Source organism: Schistocerca piceifrons, chromosome 1, assembly GCF_021461385.2.
Source record: "Schistocerca piceifrons isolate TAMUIC-IGC-003096 chromosome 1, iqSchPice1.1, whole genome shotgun sequence".
NCBI classification, from domain to species: Eukaryota; Metazoa; Arthropoda; class Insecta; order Orthoptera; family Acrididae; genus Schistocerca; species Schistocerca piceifrons.
In genome coordinates this window covers 1,239,911,964-1,239,932,472 of record NC_060138.1, presented here as the reverse complement: position 1 = coordinate 1,239,932,472, position 20,509 = coordinate 1,239,911,964, and the positions used below count along the sequence as shown (strand labels likewise).

At 43.6% G+C, this 20,509-nt stretch overlaps 1 protein-coding gene and 1 non-coding gene across 2 annotated transcripts in view; one reads left to right on the top strand and one right to left on the bottom strand.

The window, feature by feature from the left end:
* The window catches only part of LOC124780187 (pancreatic triacylglycerol lipase-like), a 93,124-nt gene that overhangs the window by 55,199 nt on the left and 17,416 nt on the right, over positions 1–20,509 (bottom strand). Inside the window, exons 3-4 of the mRNA XM_047253762.1 lie at positions 11,323–11,468; positions 3,062–3,295 (exon numbers count right to left, since the gene is read on the bottom strand). Of these exons, the coding sequence (XP_047109718.1) occupies positions 3,062–3,295; positions 11,323–11,468 (380 nt within the window). The remainder of the gene's footprint in view (positions 1–3,061; positions 3,296–11,322; positions 11,469–20,509) is intronic.
* On the top strand, positions 11,025–11,099 carry Trnas-cga. Its single transcript has one exon. It is a non-coding gene; the product is annotated as a tRNA-Ser (tRNA).

Sequence of the window (20,509 nt, the reverse complement as noted above, 5' to 3'; positions counted from 1 at the left end):
TAGAACATTTTGCATTCCGTAAGAATCGTGCCATCGCAGACTAGAATGAATCGTGAAAGAATCGTGAACGAATCGTAGGAATCGATTCGCAATGTGAGATTGAATCGTAGGAATCGAATCGGGAAAAATAATCGTGTTGCCCAACTCTAATACAAGCTAACAAGCGAAAGTTTAGCTCCTTCGAGTACGAAACAAGAGTGAATCAAATATGGACATTCCAGAGATTACTTTTTACATTCCTCTCAATTTAATCTTTGGCGCAGAATTTAAAGTATTGTATCTCTCTGCGTCGTAATGTGTCATTACAAGTGGCTTCTCAAGTTTTTCGGTTTTAGCCACGTTCGTACATGCCATAGCGCTGCCAATGCAGAACGTAAATCTAGTTTAACACAAGTAGTACTATCGGCAAAGTGCTTGGCGTCTGAGAAGGCGACCGTCCAGCTCTGGTGAGGTCCGGCTACAGCCTTCATCGCCCTGTTCCTCCTCACCCCTCAGCCGCCCTCGCCAATGCACTGGCAGAGCGCTCGTGCTCACGGAGCGCAGTTGGGCCAGGCCTGCTTTAGAGTCTGACCAGGCCACCAGACGTTGGAGAACAGGACTGGAGCGTTATCTGTTGCACAGCGAGCCGACCAGTGTGCGATTTGCAGGGGGGGATGGGGGGGGGGGGATTTCCCCCCCTCTGCATCAGACCATCGCCTCCTCTGGTTTTAGTTTATGCATCCCAACCTGGGATGTTTATTTCCACACACTGGAGTAAAACTTCACATATAATTTAAATTTGTGGAGCCGAACACTGAAAGTTTTTAATACAGTCATACTATTAACATGTATGCTTATTAATTTTGAAAAAGTGTTATGTAGTAGGTAAGCATTTCAAAACATTTAGAACTAAACGACAAGACGACGCACGCCACATTTCCGTAGCATGCCACCATGTTGCAAGACGTCGCCCCAGCGTAAACGAGGCTTTAGAGCCAGGTCTGTGTTGTATGGTGGATGTGATGTGTTGCGTACGAAACTAAAACCTGCAATCAGATCCAAACGTCGTGGAAAACTGCGAAGAGGTGTCATCCTGCAGCAAGATAACACTCGCCCACATTCTGCCAAACGGACAGCCGATGCAACAAAGGAGTTGAGATTCGAGGTGCTGGAACATCCACCATACAGTCCAGACCTGGCTCCAAGCGATTTTCACATGTTTGGACCCTTAACGGAAGCACTACAGGGAAGAAGATTTGAAAGTGATGAAGACGTCATTGCTGCGGTGCAAAATTGGTTACAAATGCAACCGATAAACGTATTTTCTGATGAAGTAAAAAAACTCGTAAAACGTCGGGAAAACTGCATTGAAGTCCAGTGAGGTTATGTAGAAAAATAACGCATGTTTCAGTTTTCTATCATCAGAATAAGTACAGCTTTTCACAAATGTGCCTTTACTTTTTGAATTCCCCTCTTATATCTGTATGTAGATGATTTTGTAAATAAGCTTTACCTATAATGTACTTTTAAAGATCTAGCAAGGGATTGCTTTTCTGATAGTGCTTACGCGTGAATAGTGAGTTTCGGCATTAACATCTATTTATAAGTAACTGTTTAACCATGGGTAACGCAACGGTCCAAGCTAGTAACATATATAATTATACAGGGTTATTACAAATGATTGAAGCGATTTCACAGCTCTACAATAACTTTATTATTTGAGATATTTTCACAATGCTTTGCACACACATACAAAAACTCAAAAAGTTTTTTTAGGCATTCACAAATGTTCGATATGTGCCCCTTTAGTGATTTGGCAGACATCAAGCCGATAATTAAGTTCCTCCCACAGTCGGCGCAGCAAGTCCCCATCAATGAGTTCGAAAGCATCGTTGATGCGAGCTCGCAGTTCTGACACGTTTCTTGGTAGAGGAGGTTTAAACACTGAATCTTTCACATAACCCCACAGAAAGAAATCGCATGGGTTTAAGTTGGGAGAGCGTGGAGGCCATGACATGAATTGCAGATCATGATCTCCACCACGACCGATCCATCGGTTTTCCAATCTCCTGTTTAAGAAATGCCGAACATCATGATGGAAGTGCGGTGGAGCACCATCCTGTTGAAAGATGAAGTCGGCGCTGTCGGTCTCCAGTTGTGGCATGAGCCAATTTTCCAGCATGTCCAGATACACGTGTCCTGTAACGTTTTTTTCGCAGAAGAAAAAGGGGCCGTAAACTTTAAGCCGTGAGATTGCACAAAACACATTAACTTTTGGTGAATTGCGAATTTGCTGCACGAATACGTGAGGATTCTCTACCGCCCAGATTTGCACATTGTGTCTGTTCACTTCACCATTAAGAAAAAATGTTGCTTCATCATTGAAAACAAGTTTCGCACTGAACGCATTCTGTTCTATGAGCTGTTGCAACCGCGCCGAAAATTCAAAGCGTTTGACTTTGTCATCGGGTGTCAGGGCTTGTAGCAATTGTAAACGGTAAGGCTTCTGCTTTAGCCTTTTCCGTAAGATTTTCCAAACCGTCGGCTGTGGTACGTTTAGCTCCCTGCTTGCTTTATTCGTCGACTTCCGCGGGCTACGCGTGAAACTTGCCCGCACGCGTTCAACCGTTTCTTCGCTCACTGCAGGCCGACCCGTTGATTTCCCCTTACAGAGGCATCCAGAGGCTTTAAACTGCGCATACCATCGCCGAATGGAGTTAGCAGTTGGTGGATCTTTGTTGAACTTCGTCCTGAAGTGTCGTTGCACTGTTATGACTGACTGATGTGAGTGCATTTCAAGCACGACATACGCTTTCTCGGCTCCTGTCGCCATTTTGTCTCACGGCGCTCTCGAGCGCTCTGTCGGCAGAAACCTGAAGTGCGGCTTCAGCCAAACAAAACTTTACGAGTTTTTCTACGTGTCTGTAGTGTGTCGTGACCATATGTCAATGAATGGAGCTACAGTGAATTTATGAAATCGCTTCAGTCATTTGTAATAGCCGTGTACTAACGCCCTAAGACATCCCCCCCCCCCCCCCCCCCCACTGGTAAAAGCACAAATCGAACACTGGAGCCGACTCACCTGTGATCCTGCGCAGGCGTCCCTGGAACAGCTTGCCGACAGTGGCGGCCAGCTGCGCGCCCATGCTGTGGCCGACGAGGTGTATCTGCCGCTCGGGGAGGCCGAGGCTGTGGATGGCGGCAGCCACGTGGCGCGCCGCGCCAGGGACGCCGACCACGGAGCAGCGGTAGCGCGCCCCCGACAGCGGCCGCCAGTCCACCAGCCACACGTTGTGGTCGCCCCGCGACATGTAGCCTGCGGGACGGGAGAGCCTGCGACGTGGAGACTGGCCCGAGTCTCCCAGGTCACAACTGAGCTGATAGCAGAGGCCCTGGGACGCTAAATTAGCCCCCACACGGGATGCAAAAGTGGACGTGCGTATCCAGCCGATCGTGTTTTGTGACGTCACAACATGGAATTTCAAGCTGCGGAGCGTTCCTAAGCGTGAAACACACAGTGGGACACCCCATATTTTTACTTCGTCGAGAGAAACGAGGTCAATGAGATGCACTACTGGCCATTAAAATTGCTACACCAAGAAGAAATGCAGATGATAAACGGGTATTCATTGGACAACTATATTACACTAGAACTGACATGTGATTGCATTTTCACGCAATTTGGGTGCATAGATCCTGAGAAATCAGTACCCAGAACTACCACCTCTGCCGTAATAACGGCCTTGATACGCCTGCGCATTGAGTCAAACAAGGCTTGGAGGGCGTGTACATGTACAGCTGCCCATGCAGCTTCAACACGATACCACAGTTCATCAAGAGTAGTGACTGGCGTATTGTGACGAGCCAGTTGCTCGGCCACCATTGACCAGACGTTTTCAATTGGTGAGAGATCTGGAGAATGTGCTGGCCAGGGCAGCAGTCGAACATTTTCTGTATCCAGAAAGGCCCATACAGGACCTGCAACATGCGGTCGTGCATTATGCTGCTGAAATGTAGGGTTTCGCAGGGATCGAATGAAGGGTAGAGCCACGAGCCACGGGTCATAACACATCTGAAATGTAACGTCCACTGTTCAAAGTGCCGTCAGTGCGAACAAGAGGTGACCGAGACGTGTAACCAATGGCACACCATACCATCATGCTTCCATTGTGCGTTCACCGCGATGTCGCCAAACACGGATGCGACCATCATGATGCTGTAAACAGAACCTGGATTCATCCGAAAAAATGACGTTTTGCCATTCGTGCAGCCAGGTTCGTCGTTGAGTACACCATGGCAGGCGCTCCTGTCTGTGATGCAGCGTCAAGGGTAATCGCAGCCACGGGCTCCGAGCTGAAAGTCCATGCTGCTGCAAACGTCGTTGAACTGTTGGTGCAGATGGTTGTTGTCTTGCAAACGCCCCCTTCTGTTGACTCAGAGATCGAGACGTGGCTGCACGATCTGTTACAGCCATGCGGATAAGATGCCTGTCAACTCGACTGCTAGTGATACGAGGTCGTTGGGATCCAGCACGCCATTCCGTATTACCCTCCTGAACCCACCGATTCCATATTCTGCTAACAGTCATTGGATCTCGACCAACGCGAGCAGTAATGTCGCGATACGACAAACCGCAATCGCGATAGGCTACAATCCGACCTTCATCAAAGTCGGAAACGTGATGGTACGCGTTTCTCCTCCTTACACGAGGCATCACAACAACGTTTCACCAGGGAACGCCGGTCAAATGCTGTTTGGTTACGAGAAATCGGTTGGAAACTTTTCTCATATGAGCACGTCGTGTGAATGCTCTGAAAAGCTAATCATTTGCATATCACAGCAACTTCTTACTGTCGGTTAAATTTCGCGTCTGTAGCACGTCATCTTCGTGGTGTAGCAATTTTAATGGCCAGTAGTGTAGATTCTGAATGAACTTCTTATTGGTAGGTACAGTGTTTATCTTATTCCTCGTGGTCAAGAAGTGACTTATTTTCTTGCCACCAATTACGGCTCTTATTTTCTGATCATTCGAGTTCCTTGTTCAGCGACATAAAAATGCATTGTTCATCACCACCAGTGGCATTTCGATTAGTGTGTTGTTCCCCTTGCAGTCATGATTATAAAAGTGGCAATGAGGAACATTCTTATGTGTGTGACATATCTTTCATAGACCCTCTTCCCATCTGTGTGATCACCATGGCAAGGCTGGGAACAACTGCGGGCCTCACAGCAAGCGCTACTGCAGATGCTGCGCAGGCAGACTGCCGACTTCCCTCCTTTTCCTACCCGCAGGTGTCGTGTCAGGCACCTGTGGAAACGCCTCTTTCTCCGCTTCCGACGCTGCCAGGCCCTCGTTCAGTCGCACTACCAGCTCCTGTGCCACTGACCCATGCACTACTGGCTACTGCCCCAAGGGCTTCTGCACCACCGACCCTTCTGACACTGGTTCCAGCGCCACAGGCTGTTCCGCCACTGGTTCTGTCGGCCCTCACAACCCCAGCCTAGCCACCCCCAGCCTCCTGCAACCTCCATTATTACGTCGCTTGTTCCCGTCATCCACAGCTCTCTTTGCAATTTCCCTGCACTGTTCTGTGGTTTTCCTCTTCTTCGCTTTTCTCCAGCTCCCCAACGTGCACCAGCCCGCTCTGATACACACGAAAGTGCACCACCGTTTATCATTGTTTCCCTCAACATGCACCAATGGCTGCAAATACTCTCCCACGCACGATAATGCACTCCAAAATGCACTGCTGTGCCCCGATGCAAACAACTGCACATGCACTTTCTCATGTGCCCTTTCTTCTTCCATGGTGCACACGCACCCTGTCAGCTATCGATCCGTCTATATGTTTCCTGAGCTCCCTTACAGTTCTCTGCGTTCCTCCACCTTCTCATTGATCACTGCTGCCATTCCCGAACTCTCTCCCAGTTCTTTGGTGATGAGCACCACATCACAGCACATTCCTCTTTCCATTCCATTGCATTCTAGGCAGGCTTGGGATGCACCCACGGCCACCCTCTCAAAGCTCTTAATGACATTTGGCCCCCAGCTGCCTACCTCACTGGACCATCTCGTGTCACTTTCACCAGCGTCTACCATGGATCATGCCATACTCCCATTGGTTGCCTACACTTGACGCCCTGGGAGCATTGTTGTCCTCGAGGTCTCATTCCCAGCAACGTGACACCCCATCCACCATCTGACAGTTGCCCTCATCCCGCCATGCCTCATGCTGTCCCCCATACACTGTAGCCATGATCGGCTTCTTCCTGAGGGTAGCACTGACTCGAACTTTCTTCAGATATGGAACTCTGATTCTATTTCTGCTGCAGTGGTCTTTGTACTAGCATCACTCCTGGCGTGCCACAATCAAGAAACTATTTTCCTGCACCGGACATGTGCTACCTGGAAAATAATTTTGCATTCTTCCACTGGGTAGCCGGCCGCGGTGGTCTAGCGGTTCTAGGCGCTCAGTCCGGAGCCGCGCGACTGCTACGGTCGCAGGTTCGAATCCTGCCTCGGGCATGGATGTGTGTGATGTCCTTAGGTTAGTTAGGTTTAAGTAGTTCTAAGTTCTAGGGGACTGATGACCATAGATGTTAAGTCCCATAGTGCTCAGAGCCATTTGAACCATTTGAACCACTGGGTGTGGATATAATGGTTCAAATGGCTCTGAGCACTATGGGACTAAACATCTATGGTTATCAGTCCCCTAGAACTTAGAACTACTTAAACCTAACTAACCTAAGGACAGCACACAACACCCAGTCTTCACGAGGCAGAGGTGGATATAATCAGCCGCCCAAGGCATAGCTGACAGTTCCTGTTGCTGAGTTCCGCTGTGCTCTCTCCAAGCTCCAATCCTGGACATAAGCCATCTCCATGAGAAGCCCAGCAATCAGCCTCAAAGGACTGTGCCTGCATTATGCTCCCAAGTCGTTTCGCCATTGCCGCAAGCGGTCGCTGCCTGCCGCCGATCACAGGCTCGTAGGTCCAGCTCCACACACTCCACAAGCCACTGTGCAGCTGCCGCTCACCTGACCATCGTAGCCTCGCTGGACACTGCTTGCCTGTGCCCTTCAACCTCCTCATCCACTACATACTACTGAGTACTCACTTGTGGGACTTGGCATTTATGTAGGGTGTGAGACATTTCCTATTTTATAGTCCCAGTTGCGAATACGAACAACCACGAGCAGTATAAATGACCGACGACAGTCAATTTGAGCTGGACTGGAACTCGAACTTGGATTTCTCGCTTATGAAAGCAGCCGCCTTCACCGCTTTGGCTATCCATGTGCGACTCGGGACCAGACCCAAACTTCCATATATCGTCGTTCCTGCATGACGTGTATGCATGTCCGAAGAAACATTGCATCATTCTTTTTAAGAACATTGTCACTGAAGTATCGTATTTTCTGTTTCAGTGATCAAAACTAGATTCTGGGAGAACTTATTATTGGAGGAAACATTGTTTATGTTATTCGTTGTTGTCAAGCACCGACTTATTTTTTGGTTATTCATGTTGCATGTTCAGTGACATTGTAAACCACTGTTCATCATTACCAGTGGTATATCAGAAAGTATCTTGTTTCACTTGCAGTCATAGACATACAAGAATGGGGAAGGAACGGCTACAGACACCCAGTTAATGTATGCTATATTAGAGCACATATAGTCCAAAAGCACTGGGGGAGGGGGACTGTGGTGTCTCTCAATACAGCAAGGGGTGCCTTCACTGGTTGATCAGGTGTCATCATGTCTTAACTGTAAGTTGGCCGATCAACTTCCTAGTCCAGAATCTGTAAAGTGAGAAGGCTGCGGCTGACTGTAATTTGTTTGTGCTTGCAGCTAGAAACTCTTTGAGAACATTTTTCCACTCAAGTGACATAACACAAAGAATATCTGACGCTATAAGTATAATGTATTCAAACAATGAAATTAAAGCTGTAGACAGTGTCAAATTTTTAAGGCTACAAATTGACCACAACCTAAGCTGGAAAACTCCACTCCAGATTTACTGAAATACGTTAGTTCAGCTACATTTACAGTACGCATATAGCAGAAATAGGTGATTTAAAAATGAAGAAGTTAGTTTATTCGACCTATTTCTATTCACTAATGCGTTATGGAATCATCTTTTGGGGAAACTCCTCTCACAAAGAGAACATTTTCAAAATTCAGAAACGAGTCACTAGAATTAGATTATAATACCAGAACCAAAAACAATATGTATAAGGACTATGAAAGCTTAACATTAGCCGGCCGGGGTGGCCGAGCGGCTCTAGGCGCTACAGTCTGGAACCGCGAGAGCGCTACTGTTGCAGGTTCGAATCCTGCCTCGGGCATGGTTGTGTGCGATGTCCTTAGGTTAGTTAGGTTTAAGTAGTTCTAAGTTCTAGGGGACTTGTGACCTCAGAAGTTAAGTCCCATAGTGTTCAGAGCCATTCGAACCATTTAAACCTTAACATTAGTACAAAAAGGAGCCAAATAGATGGGTACTCATATGTTCAATAACTTACCAGAGCATATCAAAGGTCTTGTAAGTGATAAAGATCGATTTCAGAGTGAATTAAAGAACATTCTGTTGGCCAACTCTTTCTACTCCAGTGATGAATATCTTCACAAGGATTATAACTCATAACTCTGTCTGCATTAGAATTGAACAATATCCATGATATTTGACCCTTTCCACATCCCAGAGACTCCTCTCCAAGGGATTCATGGAAAACGATAAGTGTAATGTAACATTTGCCTGTCCCTCTCTTTTCCCGCATACAGTTTCACACATGGTCAGATTCCGATACTAACTGTGATACGCACTATACACAAACTTTGCACTTGGTCGCCTCTCTCGTTTTGGTACCCCAAGTGCACACAGCTGATTGTGATACAGCCTGTACAGAAATCTTACAGTTGTAGCACCTTAGTCCCCTCTCAACGTGACGCCCTTGGCGGCGGCTTGTGCCACTTAAGCGTTAAACTGGTCGTGGTTGCATCCAGTGGTAGCTACCTGACAGTACCGTGTGAGGTAGCCATTCTTTCTTGCTGCGTTCTGCGTTGTGCTTCACTCTGCTGAGCACTGTTTCATTTTCTTGTCATAAGTGTACACAGTTGTCACAGATACAATCTTTAATATCGTATCAGTCCATAAAAAGCTTTAGGTTTCGCTCACGAGCTACATTCAAGCAATCAAGTCAACCAGGAGATCCACGAAGGTAAGATCGCACATGAAATCTTTTTTGTTTGGATTGATTCTCAGTTTCGGCTAACAATCTAGCGATCTTGACTTCAGGGGTTTTCATCCCTTAAGTCCGCAGCTCGTGGTCTTGCGGTAGCGTCCTCGCTTGCCGCGCACGGGGTCCCGGGTTCGATTCCCGGCGGGGTCAGGGACTTTTCCTACCTCGAGATGGCTGGGTGTTGTTGTCTCATCATCATTCATCCCCATTACGGTCGGAGTAAGGCAATGGCAAACCACCTCCACTAGGATCTTGCCTAGTACAGCGGTGCGGGTCTCCCGCATCGTCCCCTACGCTCCTAGGAGTATGGGACCTCGTCATCATCATCAACATAAATAAAAAAAGAAACATTCAAGGGATTTTTACCTCCGTACGTGTTTCTGCTTCACAGAAGAACGAAGGACAGGTTAAGGTGCCTGCACTGCACTGCTCCTCCCTGTGTGGCGGCAGTTGGCCAACTTGAATGCACTGTTGTGCTAGGTCGCACAGTCCGTGGCCCACGTGTCGCATGCGGCATGTAAACGATCTGATGTCGGCCCGCCCCTCACCATTCGTTCTTCTAATTTTTGCTCTTCATCTTTCATTCTGCCCCATCTCCCCTACCTGCCCTCCCCCCAGGAAATGGGAAGGCGTGCCCTTGTAGAATTTATTTCTTTTTCACAGGCCAACAACACATTGACTGACGTGGTGCGAGAATAATTTTCTCCGCAACGTCCTGAGATCAACTGACCTCCACATCACTAGAGGCCAATCTTGCTGTGAAAAAAAAAAATCTCTCTGTAGCAGAATGACGGCAATCATCTCCACATTACATAAGGCCAAACCAGTAAGTCAGGTAAAATGTAACACCACATTGAGACGTTCAGCAAGAACAACATTTTACTGTTTAACCAGCACACATGGCGAGCAACGAATGCTCGTCAGTCACAGCAACCAGGCGCACAGCCTAGCTCGAATTCGGGCAGGGAAATCACAGTTCGGAATAATAACTTGTTTCACGATACATTATTTTGATCTTTTGCAACAACGCAGTCTTGGCAACAAGAGCTGCACGTTGGCCTACAGGGAAGCGTCAGTGGCTCTTGTATTTTGCATCAGTGAGCAGCATCAGGCAACTAATTTGACCGTTGAACTTTTTCTGACAATAGTAAGCAACAATTTTATGTTATTTCTGTAAAAGTTTGAGCATTTATCTCACGATCATCGATCAATAAAAATGTAAGAAAGGTATAAAATTAAAAAAAAAGACGAATGTTAGTGAAGCAAACAGAGAGAACTAATGAAACGAAACTTCCTGGAATATTAAAACTCTGTGTCGGACCGAGACTCGAACTCGGGACCTTTGCTTTTCGCGGGCAAGTGCTCTACCGACTGTGCTACCCAAGCACGACTCACGGCCCGTCCTCACAGCTTTACTTCTGCCAGTACCTCGTCTCCTACCTTCCAAACTTGACAGAAGCTCTTCTGCGAACCTTGCAGAACTAGCACTCCTGAAAGAAAGGATTTTGCGGAGACATGGCTTAGCCACAGCCTGGGGCATGTTTCCAGAATGAGATTTTCACTCTGCAGCGGAGTGTGAGCCGATATGAAACTTCCTGGCAGATTAAAACTGTGTGCCGGACCGAGACTCGAACTCGGGACCTTTGCCTTTCACGGGCACGGCTGTGGCTAAGCCATGTCTCCGCAATATCCTTTCTTCCAGGAGTGCTAGTTCTGCAAGGTTCGCAGAAGAGATTCTGTGGAGTTTGGAAGGTAGGAGACGAGGTACTGGCAGAACTGAAGCTGTGAGGACGGGTACTGAGTCGTGCTTGGGTAGCTCAGTTGGTAGAGCACTTGCCCGCGAAAGGCAAAGGTCCCGAGTTCGAGTCTCGGCCCGGCACACAGTTTTAATCTGCCAGGAAGTTTCATGTCAGCGCACACTCCGCTGCAGAGTGAAAATCTCATTCAACGAGAACTATTTTTTTTTTTTTCTGCGACCTTTACCTAGTTACAGTGAGGGTTTTGCGGTCCATGGTGCTAACAAGCCTGTGCACCCATGGTATGGTGCATGGCTTCGGTCGCTTGTTAAGAATGAGACTGTGAACTGACCGGCTGCACCCTTACCGTTGATAACGGGAACAGCACTGCCATTGTCCGGACTCTCGTTGTGGCCGAAGAAGTAGAAGACGGAAACCCGCTGGGGATCGAAGCCCGGTCCGTTGATGAGCGTCGAAGCTTTGGACGTGGTCGCCTCACGCCATTTCTTTGTCCTACACAGAAATAAGTCATATTCTTAGACCATTACGCTTCTGTTGGTTTTATAACCGTACTTCCACGATAATGACAGTAACTTCCATAAATGATCAAAGAGACCACATTATCAGTTTAAGGTAATAAACTAATGAATCGAAGCTATACATGTATATGAGAAACTATGACCTGGGATGGACGGGGTGGGGAGGGATATTGGTTCGTGGATGGAGTTGGGATGGCAGGAATAAACCACAGTTTCTTACAAAATAGATTTCAAATATATTCTGAAGCTGCGTTTATTAAATACCAGATGCATTAATCTAGAAATTTACTACAACAATAGGAAAGCACCAGGAGCTACCCTTTCTACATGTGCTGGTTACGAAGAGTGGTAAGAACACTGGCCACGCCATATATTGAAAACTGACTCATACGGACTGATATGTGCGCAAGCCATCAACATCTACGCCTACTTCTACATCTACGTGATTACTCTGTTATTCACAGTAAAGTGCCTGGCAGAGGGTTCAATCAACCACCTTCATGCTGTCTCTCTACCGTTCCACTCTCGAACGGCAAGCGGGAAAAACGAGCACTTAAATTTTTCTGTGCAAGCCCTGAAATGGTTTCAATGGCTCTGAGCACTATGAGACTTAACATCTGTGCTCATCAGTCCCCTAGAACTTAGAACTACTTAAACCTAATTAAACTAAGGACATCACACACATCCATGCCCGAGGCAGGATTCGAACCTGCGACCGTAGCGGTCACGCGGTTCCAGACTGAAGCGCCTAGAACCGCACGGCCACACCGGCCGGCATGCAAGCCCTGATTTCTCTATATTATCGTGATGGTCATTTCTCCCTACGTAGGTGGGTGACAACACAATATTTTCGCAAACGGAGGAGAAAACTGGTGATTGAAATTTCATGCCGCGCGGGATTAGCCGAGCGGTCTCAGGCGCTGCAGTCATGGACTGTGCGGCTGGTCCTGGCGGAGGTTCGAGTCCTCCCTCGGGCATGGGTGTGTGTGTTTGTCTTTAGGATAATTTAGGTTAAGTAGTGTGTAAGCTCAGGGACTGATGACTTTAGCAGTCAAGTCCCATAAGATTTCACACACATTTGAACTTTTTTTTTTTTTAATTTAATGAGAAGATTCTGTCGCAACGAAAAACGCCTTTGTTTTAAGGATTGCCACTCCAACTCACGTATCATGTCTGTAGCACTATCTACCCTAATTCGCCGTAATACAAAACGAGCTGCCCTTCTTTGTACTTTTTAGATGTCATCCGTCAGTTGCATCTGATGCGGATCTCACACCCCACAGCAATAGTCCAGAATAGGGCGTACAAGCGTGGTGTAAGCAGTCGCTTTAGTAGACCTGTTGCACCTTCTAAGTGTTCTGCCAATGAATCGCAGTCTTTGGTTTGCTCTACCCAAAATACTATCTATGTGATCGTTTCAATTTAGGTTATTTGTAATTGTAATCCCTAAGTATTTCGTTGAATTTACAGCCCTGAGATTTGTGTGACTTATCGCGTAACCGAAATTTAGCTGATTTCTTTTAGTACGCGTGTGAATAACTTCACACTTTTCTTTATTCAGGGTCAATTTCCACTTTTCGCACCATACAGATATCTTATCTAAATAATTTTCCAAGTCGTTTTGATCATCTGGCTTTACAAGACGGTAAATGACAGCATCATCTGCAAACAATCTAAGACGGCTACTCAGATTGTTTCCTATGTCGTTAATATAGATCAGGAACAATAGAGGGCCTATAACACTTCCTTGGGGAACGCCGGATATTACTTCTGTTTTACTTGATGACTTTCCGTCTATTACTACGAGCTGTGACCTTTCTGACAGGAAATCACGAATTCAGTAGCGCAACTGAGGCGATACTCCGTAGGCACACAGATTGGTTAGAAGACGCTTGTGAGGAACGGTGTCGAAAGCCTTCTGGAAATCTAAAAATATGGAATCAATTTGACATCCCCTGTCGATAGCACTCATTACTTCATGAGTATAAGGAGCTAGTTGTGTTTCGCAAGAACGATATTTTCTGAATCCGTGCTGACTATACGTCAATAAATCGTTTTCTTCAAGGTACTTCATAATGTTCGAATACAGTATATGTTCTAAGACCCTACTGCAAATCGGCGTTAGTGATATAGGCCTGTAATTCAGCGGATTACTCCTACTTCCCTTTTTTGGGTATTGGTGTGACTTGAGCAACTTTCCAGTCTTTAGGGACGGATCATTCTGACGATCCAGTGAAGAGAAATGATTAATACGATCATAACGCAAGCAAGACGAATATATGAGCCGCAGCACTTCCGTCCTGAGAGGAAACATCGAGAACGCGTTCTGAGGAGCAATGCGTACTCTACCACAAGAAGTGTGACAAAACCAAACGCACGGCGAGGTGACACGCCGGTTGAGGAAATGTCAGGTACGGGATTTCCGTGATACATCCCCAGGTAGACAGACAGAACTGGCCGTATACCGTGCATACACGGCAAAAAAATCTACAGAATTTAAAAACCTATCAAGAAGATCAAAGTATGTCTCCGATAGGCAAAGGACAAAAAGAACCCCCTCAGTCTGGCAAAGGACAAAGAGGACCAAAATGTTGAAATGCGTGTGAATTCCTAAAGGACAAAACTAATGAAGTCATCAGTCGCTAGACTTACACACTACTTAATCTAACTTATGCTAAGAACAACACACACACCCATGCCCGGGGGAGGACTCGAACCTCCGGCGAGAGGGGCCGCGCAATTAATGATATGGCGCCTCTAACCGCGCGGCACAAACAGGACCCACTGGTAATGTCGGCAATATGGTGCATACCGTGCACGTGCGGGTAAGTGTATGTGTGAATGGCCGGACGATCCATCAGTACCAGAATTACCGAACGTAAACGGCATTGCAGGTTGAGACGGTGGAGAAACTGTCCACGGTGGAGCATGCGATGTCTGAGACCAACCAAGCAATAAAATTCGTCGACACGGAATATCCTGCTATGGAGAAGAACTTTCTTTGAAATTTGACACCAGACTCACTTGCTATTTTGTTCTCAAACACACATCATCCACGCCAGGAGCTCTATGTGCACGCCCTGCTGTACGGATACTGACTGAGTTAGTTCACAATAAAACCAGCAGAGGACGATGGAACAAGCAACATCCCCAACCCTCTTACCTGCTTCTACACGGAAGCCACAGAAATTCGGAGACATGACAAAAATGATAGCAAGAAAGAAGAAGAACTCGAGCTAAATGAATCCTGGAGTCCTCTGCTGCAGCGAACGAACGTTGCAGGTAGCTTTGGGAGAACCGCAGCGTTAACCTCTAAATCGAGAAATCGGTCTGAGAGGCCTTTACGGTTTTTTAAATGTGTCCTGTGGCAATACTGTTGTGTTTGCTTCTATCCCCTCCACAGCACGAAGCAAAAGCATTACAGTTCAATCTGTGGCTTCTCATTGTCAGGTACACATTAATTTCGTAAAACGTCAGGTCTGTCCTATCGGATGTTTCATAATAAGTATGAAAGGGCACGGTGTGTTAAAACAGATGCTTAGTATTACATGTTAGTTATTTTTTCTATTATTCCTTTTGTTTAGCAAATTTGTTGTATGTTTTAGAAGAAGCCATGATTAATAATGTTCAGAGCATGCTCGTAAATCTACAATAAGTTAAGGAATAGTAGAGTATGATGTATTGATGCCAATTTTGAGAAGTTACTTTCAGACTGGTTTCTGGAAAATAGTGATGAATCCAGGTTGGAAAATGATTACTCATATACAGATTCTCACTGATCCAAGAGAAAATCATCAGAGAAGAAAAAAATATAGAAAGAGGCCGATAGTAAGTGAGATTAGTGGTAATGATAATAATGATGATGATGATGATGATGATGACAATTGCGAAAATATATTGGAAGATAAGAACGAACCAATTACTGACAAGACACATGGAAAACTAGTCGGCGTGCCAGATATTTTGTTGGTTATTTCACAAATATTTTGCGTCATTGTCACTGAAGACTAATATTGCAACAGTTAATTATGAATAAAGACAGCTTAGACAGACAAAACCTTTTAGTTGGGGGTCAACCACAGCTATGAGTACTCATCTTGAGTATTAATGACTGCTTCAGCTGTATTTAATCCTTTATTACTTTATCACTACCGGTGATATGTCCCCTTAGAAAAATTTATGAATTACTGTGCTGATAAACCCCTTACGTTATTGGAGTTTTAAACAGCTCAGCAGAACTGAACGTACTCAGACATTTCTCTCTGTACTTATTCTGATCAACACTAAACTGACGCACAATATTTTTAAAGCAACGCAATCTGACTTTCAACAATCCCAACAAAAGAATGGCCCTGAATAACAATAACCTATAACTTTCATGAATCACTTACCTCACAAAAATCTTCGTTACTCGAACTACTGCAATTCAGCGAGCGCCAATACTGCCAGCTAAATAAAAGATTCTAACTACTGAAGGCACTAACTACTGATAGGCATAGTTAGCAAATGAAAGATTTTGATAGAGAACAATGTATTTAACTTAATAGTGTTCGAAAGTCATAATATATATATATATCAGTTCTTGATATCCAGTATCACAAATTTACTCTTTCTGGCCGACAAACGTCCAGATCGTCCGCTCATAAAATTCTGCCATCTCTCTCCCCACATCCACCACTGCTGGCGGCTCACCTCCAACTGCGCAACGCTACGTGGACAATATAGCAAGTCCATAAACCACCACTTGTGCACTCCCAAAGTTTTTGGAATTGACCTTAGAACCAGCAATGCTATTAACCAGTCCCTTGCTGAATTATCAACACATGTGCAAATGCTAACAGTCCCCTTTTTTTTCTCGCGTATTCTGCGTGTACTATGACCAACAAAAACGTGTGCAGTGAAATGAAACTTAATTTGAAGAACTGGTGCCTATACAATTATAAATTTACAACATAAGAATACAATTACAAAGATACAAAATACATCATTAAAGAACATAACAATACAGATAACATTTATAGTAGTACACGCTTTACAAAAGAATAGAAGTAAACATATACATCAGTGTTGCAGGAATTATAACATAAGTAAATAAATAAAATAAGGAGAACAATTTTCGAAACATTAATTTCACATATGAGCATTGAAACAGTACAGAATTAATAATGTCTAAACATCTTTACAAAGTAAATAACATAGTATTAGAAAAATTCTAAAACATATCTCTTATCAGATAAACATATAAAGACAGGAAGAACACAGATACACAAAGGTACACAAACACCTATCAGAACAACACAAAAGGAAAAGACAGGGATCGTTTTCAGTGTAACATTTGGTACTGCAATCCAACCCAAAACTTCATTCCATAGATCTTTCCTCTTATTTCAGAAAGAAAAACAGAAATCCTATCTAACCCTATTGCCCCTACACCCTACAGTTTTGTTCATATCCTCTTTCAAAATAAATATTTCTCATTGTACAATACTCATTTTTGCCCAAATCTTTTTCATTCAATGCATTCTTTCCCTATTCTTCATAGTTAGTTTCTTATATAGTCTACCCTCTGTTAAGCTAACTTAAATCTACTGAACTCAGATATATATACCAAGGGACGAGGCAATGCAGCAGCACATAACAAATTAAGACAAACAGCAATGACAAAAATATGCAAATTGGCAAAGCAAGCAGCAGTATATCTAAATTAGCGAAGCAATTGCAATATTACAACTAATATAAGACACTGTGCAGCAAACAAGAGAAATAAATCAGTAGTAAAACTGGCTTAACAGAGTAATACAAAGTTAAATTCGGTAGCACTATGCCTGGCAAACAGCAGCAGCAAATGCAATAACTCATATCTAAACATGACAAAGCTCAAGCAGAAAAAATATTACAGTAAAGATGGCCATGTCTAATACCTATGTCACATCTTAACACTAGAGTAATGCACCATGATAACTTACTCTAGCAGACAAGTTACCAAATCGTTAAAAAATTATTTATGCAATTCCTGTCAAGGGAAATGTCTATTTGTGTTCCCCCTTTTTTTTTAAAGAAAGTAGATAATAAAATTATTGTTTAATGGATCTGTAGACAGAAAATATTTACATTAGTACATCTATTAAATTTTATTTTAATGAACGCAGCAGTGCGGCTAGAAACTAGACATTAAACAAAATAGCCAAATATATATACAAATCAAAGCATGAAACATCATTCACTAGCCATATGGCATTTCATAACGCAGTAAAAAAATCTCTCAACTAGAAAGACAGTAGTCGTAATCAGGTGTATAGACATTAAATAATTCTCATCATTTCATTAGGCATTTCAGTAAATATCAGAAAGTATGAGCTCAAAACTGTAATCATATGTTTCCAAGTAATAGCGTGTCATATTTGCTATGCTTTCTACAAAGGAATAGTGAGGTTAATGGCCTCTTTTTTCTCCACCTAATGGCTTTTTCTCCTGGCATGTGCCCGCCCACAACACATTACATCAAGGTCAATTAGCTTTCTTACCGAAATATTTACGACAGCAGTTTGCGTTACAGTGACAGTTCACACAAAAAAATTACAGATCGAAAAGTTACAGTAGAAATGCATAGAAACGAAATCTATGAATAGCAGTGTTGTGATACATTCACGCATGGACACACAAGTCATAACTCTTAAAGTACGATTCTTGGTTTCCAACATCCTTTTTCACAAATCAGAGTCCCTAACCACTACTCATTATTCCTTACTTTATTACAAATATAAATATTCGTCGACACTTCTTCAATATTTCATCATAATAAATACGTGGCATAATCAAATTTCTCATATAGCATCAGCTTATTGATCATAAACATACCTCAACAGCATAATACACATTGTCATCGTAATAGTAACATCATAAAACCTCAGCCAAATCTCAAAATCGTCGTAGCTTCCTCCAATAATTGCAAAACCTAAAAAAAATTCTCTGTTCATTTCCATAGTGTCATCTACCACAAACGTACTTTAAAAATCATGATCCCATACCAAATACATCATTCAAAGCACTCATAGTATCACAATGGTTCCGAAAAAATATGAACAGTTCACAAAGTACAGACAAAATACAATTTCATAAGTGTGAAGTTATCCAACTGTGTAATTGTGTAAACATGTCTCACTGACGTAGCAAAAAAAAAAAAGTTTGTCTCTCTCAGTTAAATAATCAGATAGCTGTGTAATTCTGTGTTCGAGAACTGTGGTACCGATGTGTAAAGTTGTATAAGCAACTACCATATTAGCTAGGGCTCCTAGCGCTCGCTACACGCTTAGCACACAAAGTAGGCGTGTACCCGCTGAGGATTAATGTAGTTATACCCTCAGGTGTTACAGATTACAGCAATCGAATGAAATGTATCACGGAAAACCTTCGTATCTTTGTAATTCAAAGATCTTTAAAAATAAATGTTTTAAGTACAAAATTAATCACTATATTCGTGTACTGTAGCGCTAAACTGTGCGTCTTGTTGCAAGATAATCTCTGTCATTACTTAAGGGTAAAAAATGTGTCAAGTGTAGTAATTATCGTCGTCCGTAAGCAAAGTTCTGTAGAAGTAAATGTACTTACCTCGTAATAAACAAAAGTGTAATGCTATGCGAATAGATATCGTAGTTACTACGTACCTTACCGTGATCAAGAAAGTACTATACTGTAATGTATTGTTGTGCTACGAAAAAGGATGTCTCATTGTAGCTATACCACAAAAGTTACTACTAAAACATGTTTTACTTTCCAGAAGAATTCAGAAAAACTGTGCAGATATAAAACAGATACACCGCAAAAGCAACAATGTAAATTGTGTCACACATTAGTAGCATCGTGATATAATCGTGTAGCTGTCAAAGAAACCAAATCCTAAGTCATCTTTAATCTCACATAAAGTACTTCAAATAAAGAATGGCTTTTTAAGTAAACCAAAATGTTGCATTAAAATCTCATTTGCAGTATATGTTCTAAGTATGTAAGCCTTATAGTCATTACGTAATCGTGCAACTAACAAACAAGAATGTATGAACAACAACACTGTGTCGTGCGTTCGCTATAACAATGCATTCGTAATTAGTGTCTAAATATGTTCCCTAGGTTCTAGACTGGATAGTTAACTTCAAAACACTCTATCCATGATAAGAAGATTGCAGCACTGCATTAATACCAATGGTCATCCCTTCGAACAACTTCTGTAAATGGACGTTCATGTCACCTTTCTGACCTTCGTTGACCTTCAAAGACCTTACTGTTACACATTATTGGATTCTTCTGAATAGCCGGTATCAGAAAATAAGTACCAAACTATAGCAGCCCATTTAAAAAAAAAAAAAGAAAACAAAAGATGACCTTCACATCTCTGACGCGACCCCACCAAACAACAAAAAATCAACGTCATATTATGGCCCCCATTGCCCCATGCAGCTTTTGTCCCACAATCTTTTCAGCTCCTATCATACTATTATATTGTTATCAGGAGAAACAAAACTGGCGTTCCGCTAATCGGAGCGTGGTATGTCAGATCCTTTAATCGGGGAGGTAGGTTAGAAAATTTAAAAAGGGAAATGGATAGGCTAAAGTTAGATATAGTGGAAATTAGTGAAGTTCGGTGGCAGGAGGAACAAGACGTCTGGACTTGTGAATACAGGGTTATACATACAAAAACAAATAGGGGTAATGCAGGAGTACGTTTAATAATGAATAAAAAAAAGGAGTGCAGGTAAGCTACTACAAACAGCATAGTGAACGCGTTATTGTGGCCTACGCCTACCACTGTAGTACAAGTTTATGTGCCAACTAGTTCCACATATGACGAAGATATCGATGAAACGTATGATGAGATAAAAGAAATTATTCAGCTAGTGAAGTGAGACACGCAGGCCTATGTGCTACTTACGACAATTTTGTAAGGCCTGCTTGTTATACGCAACTGTTAATATCACCGTTGTTTGCCTTGATGTTGTTACCTGTATGTGTCCTAAGATCCGA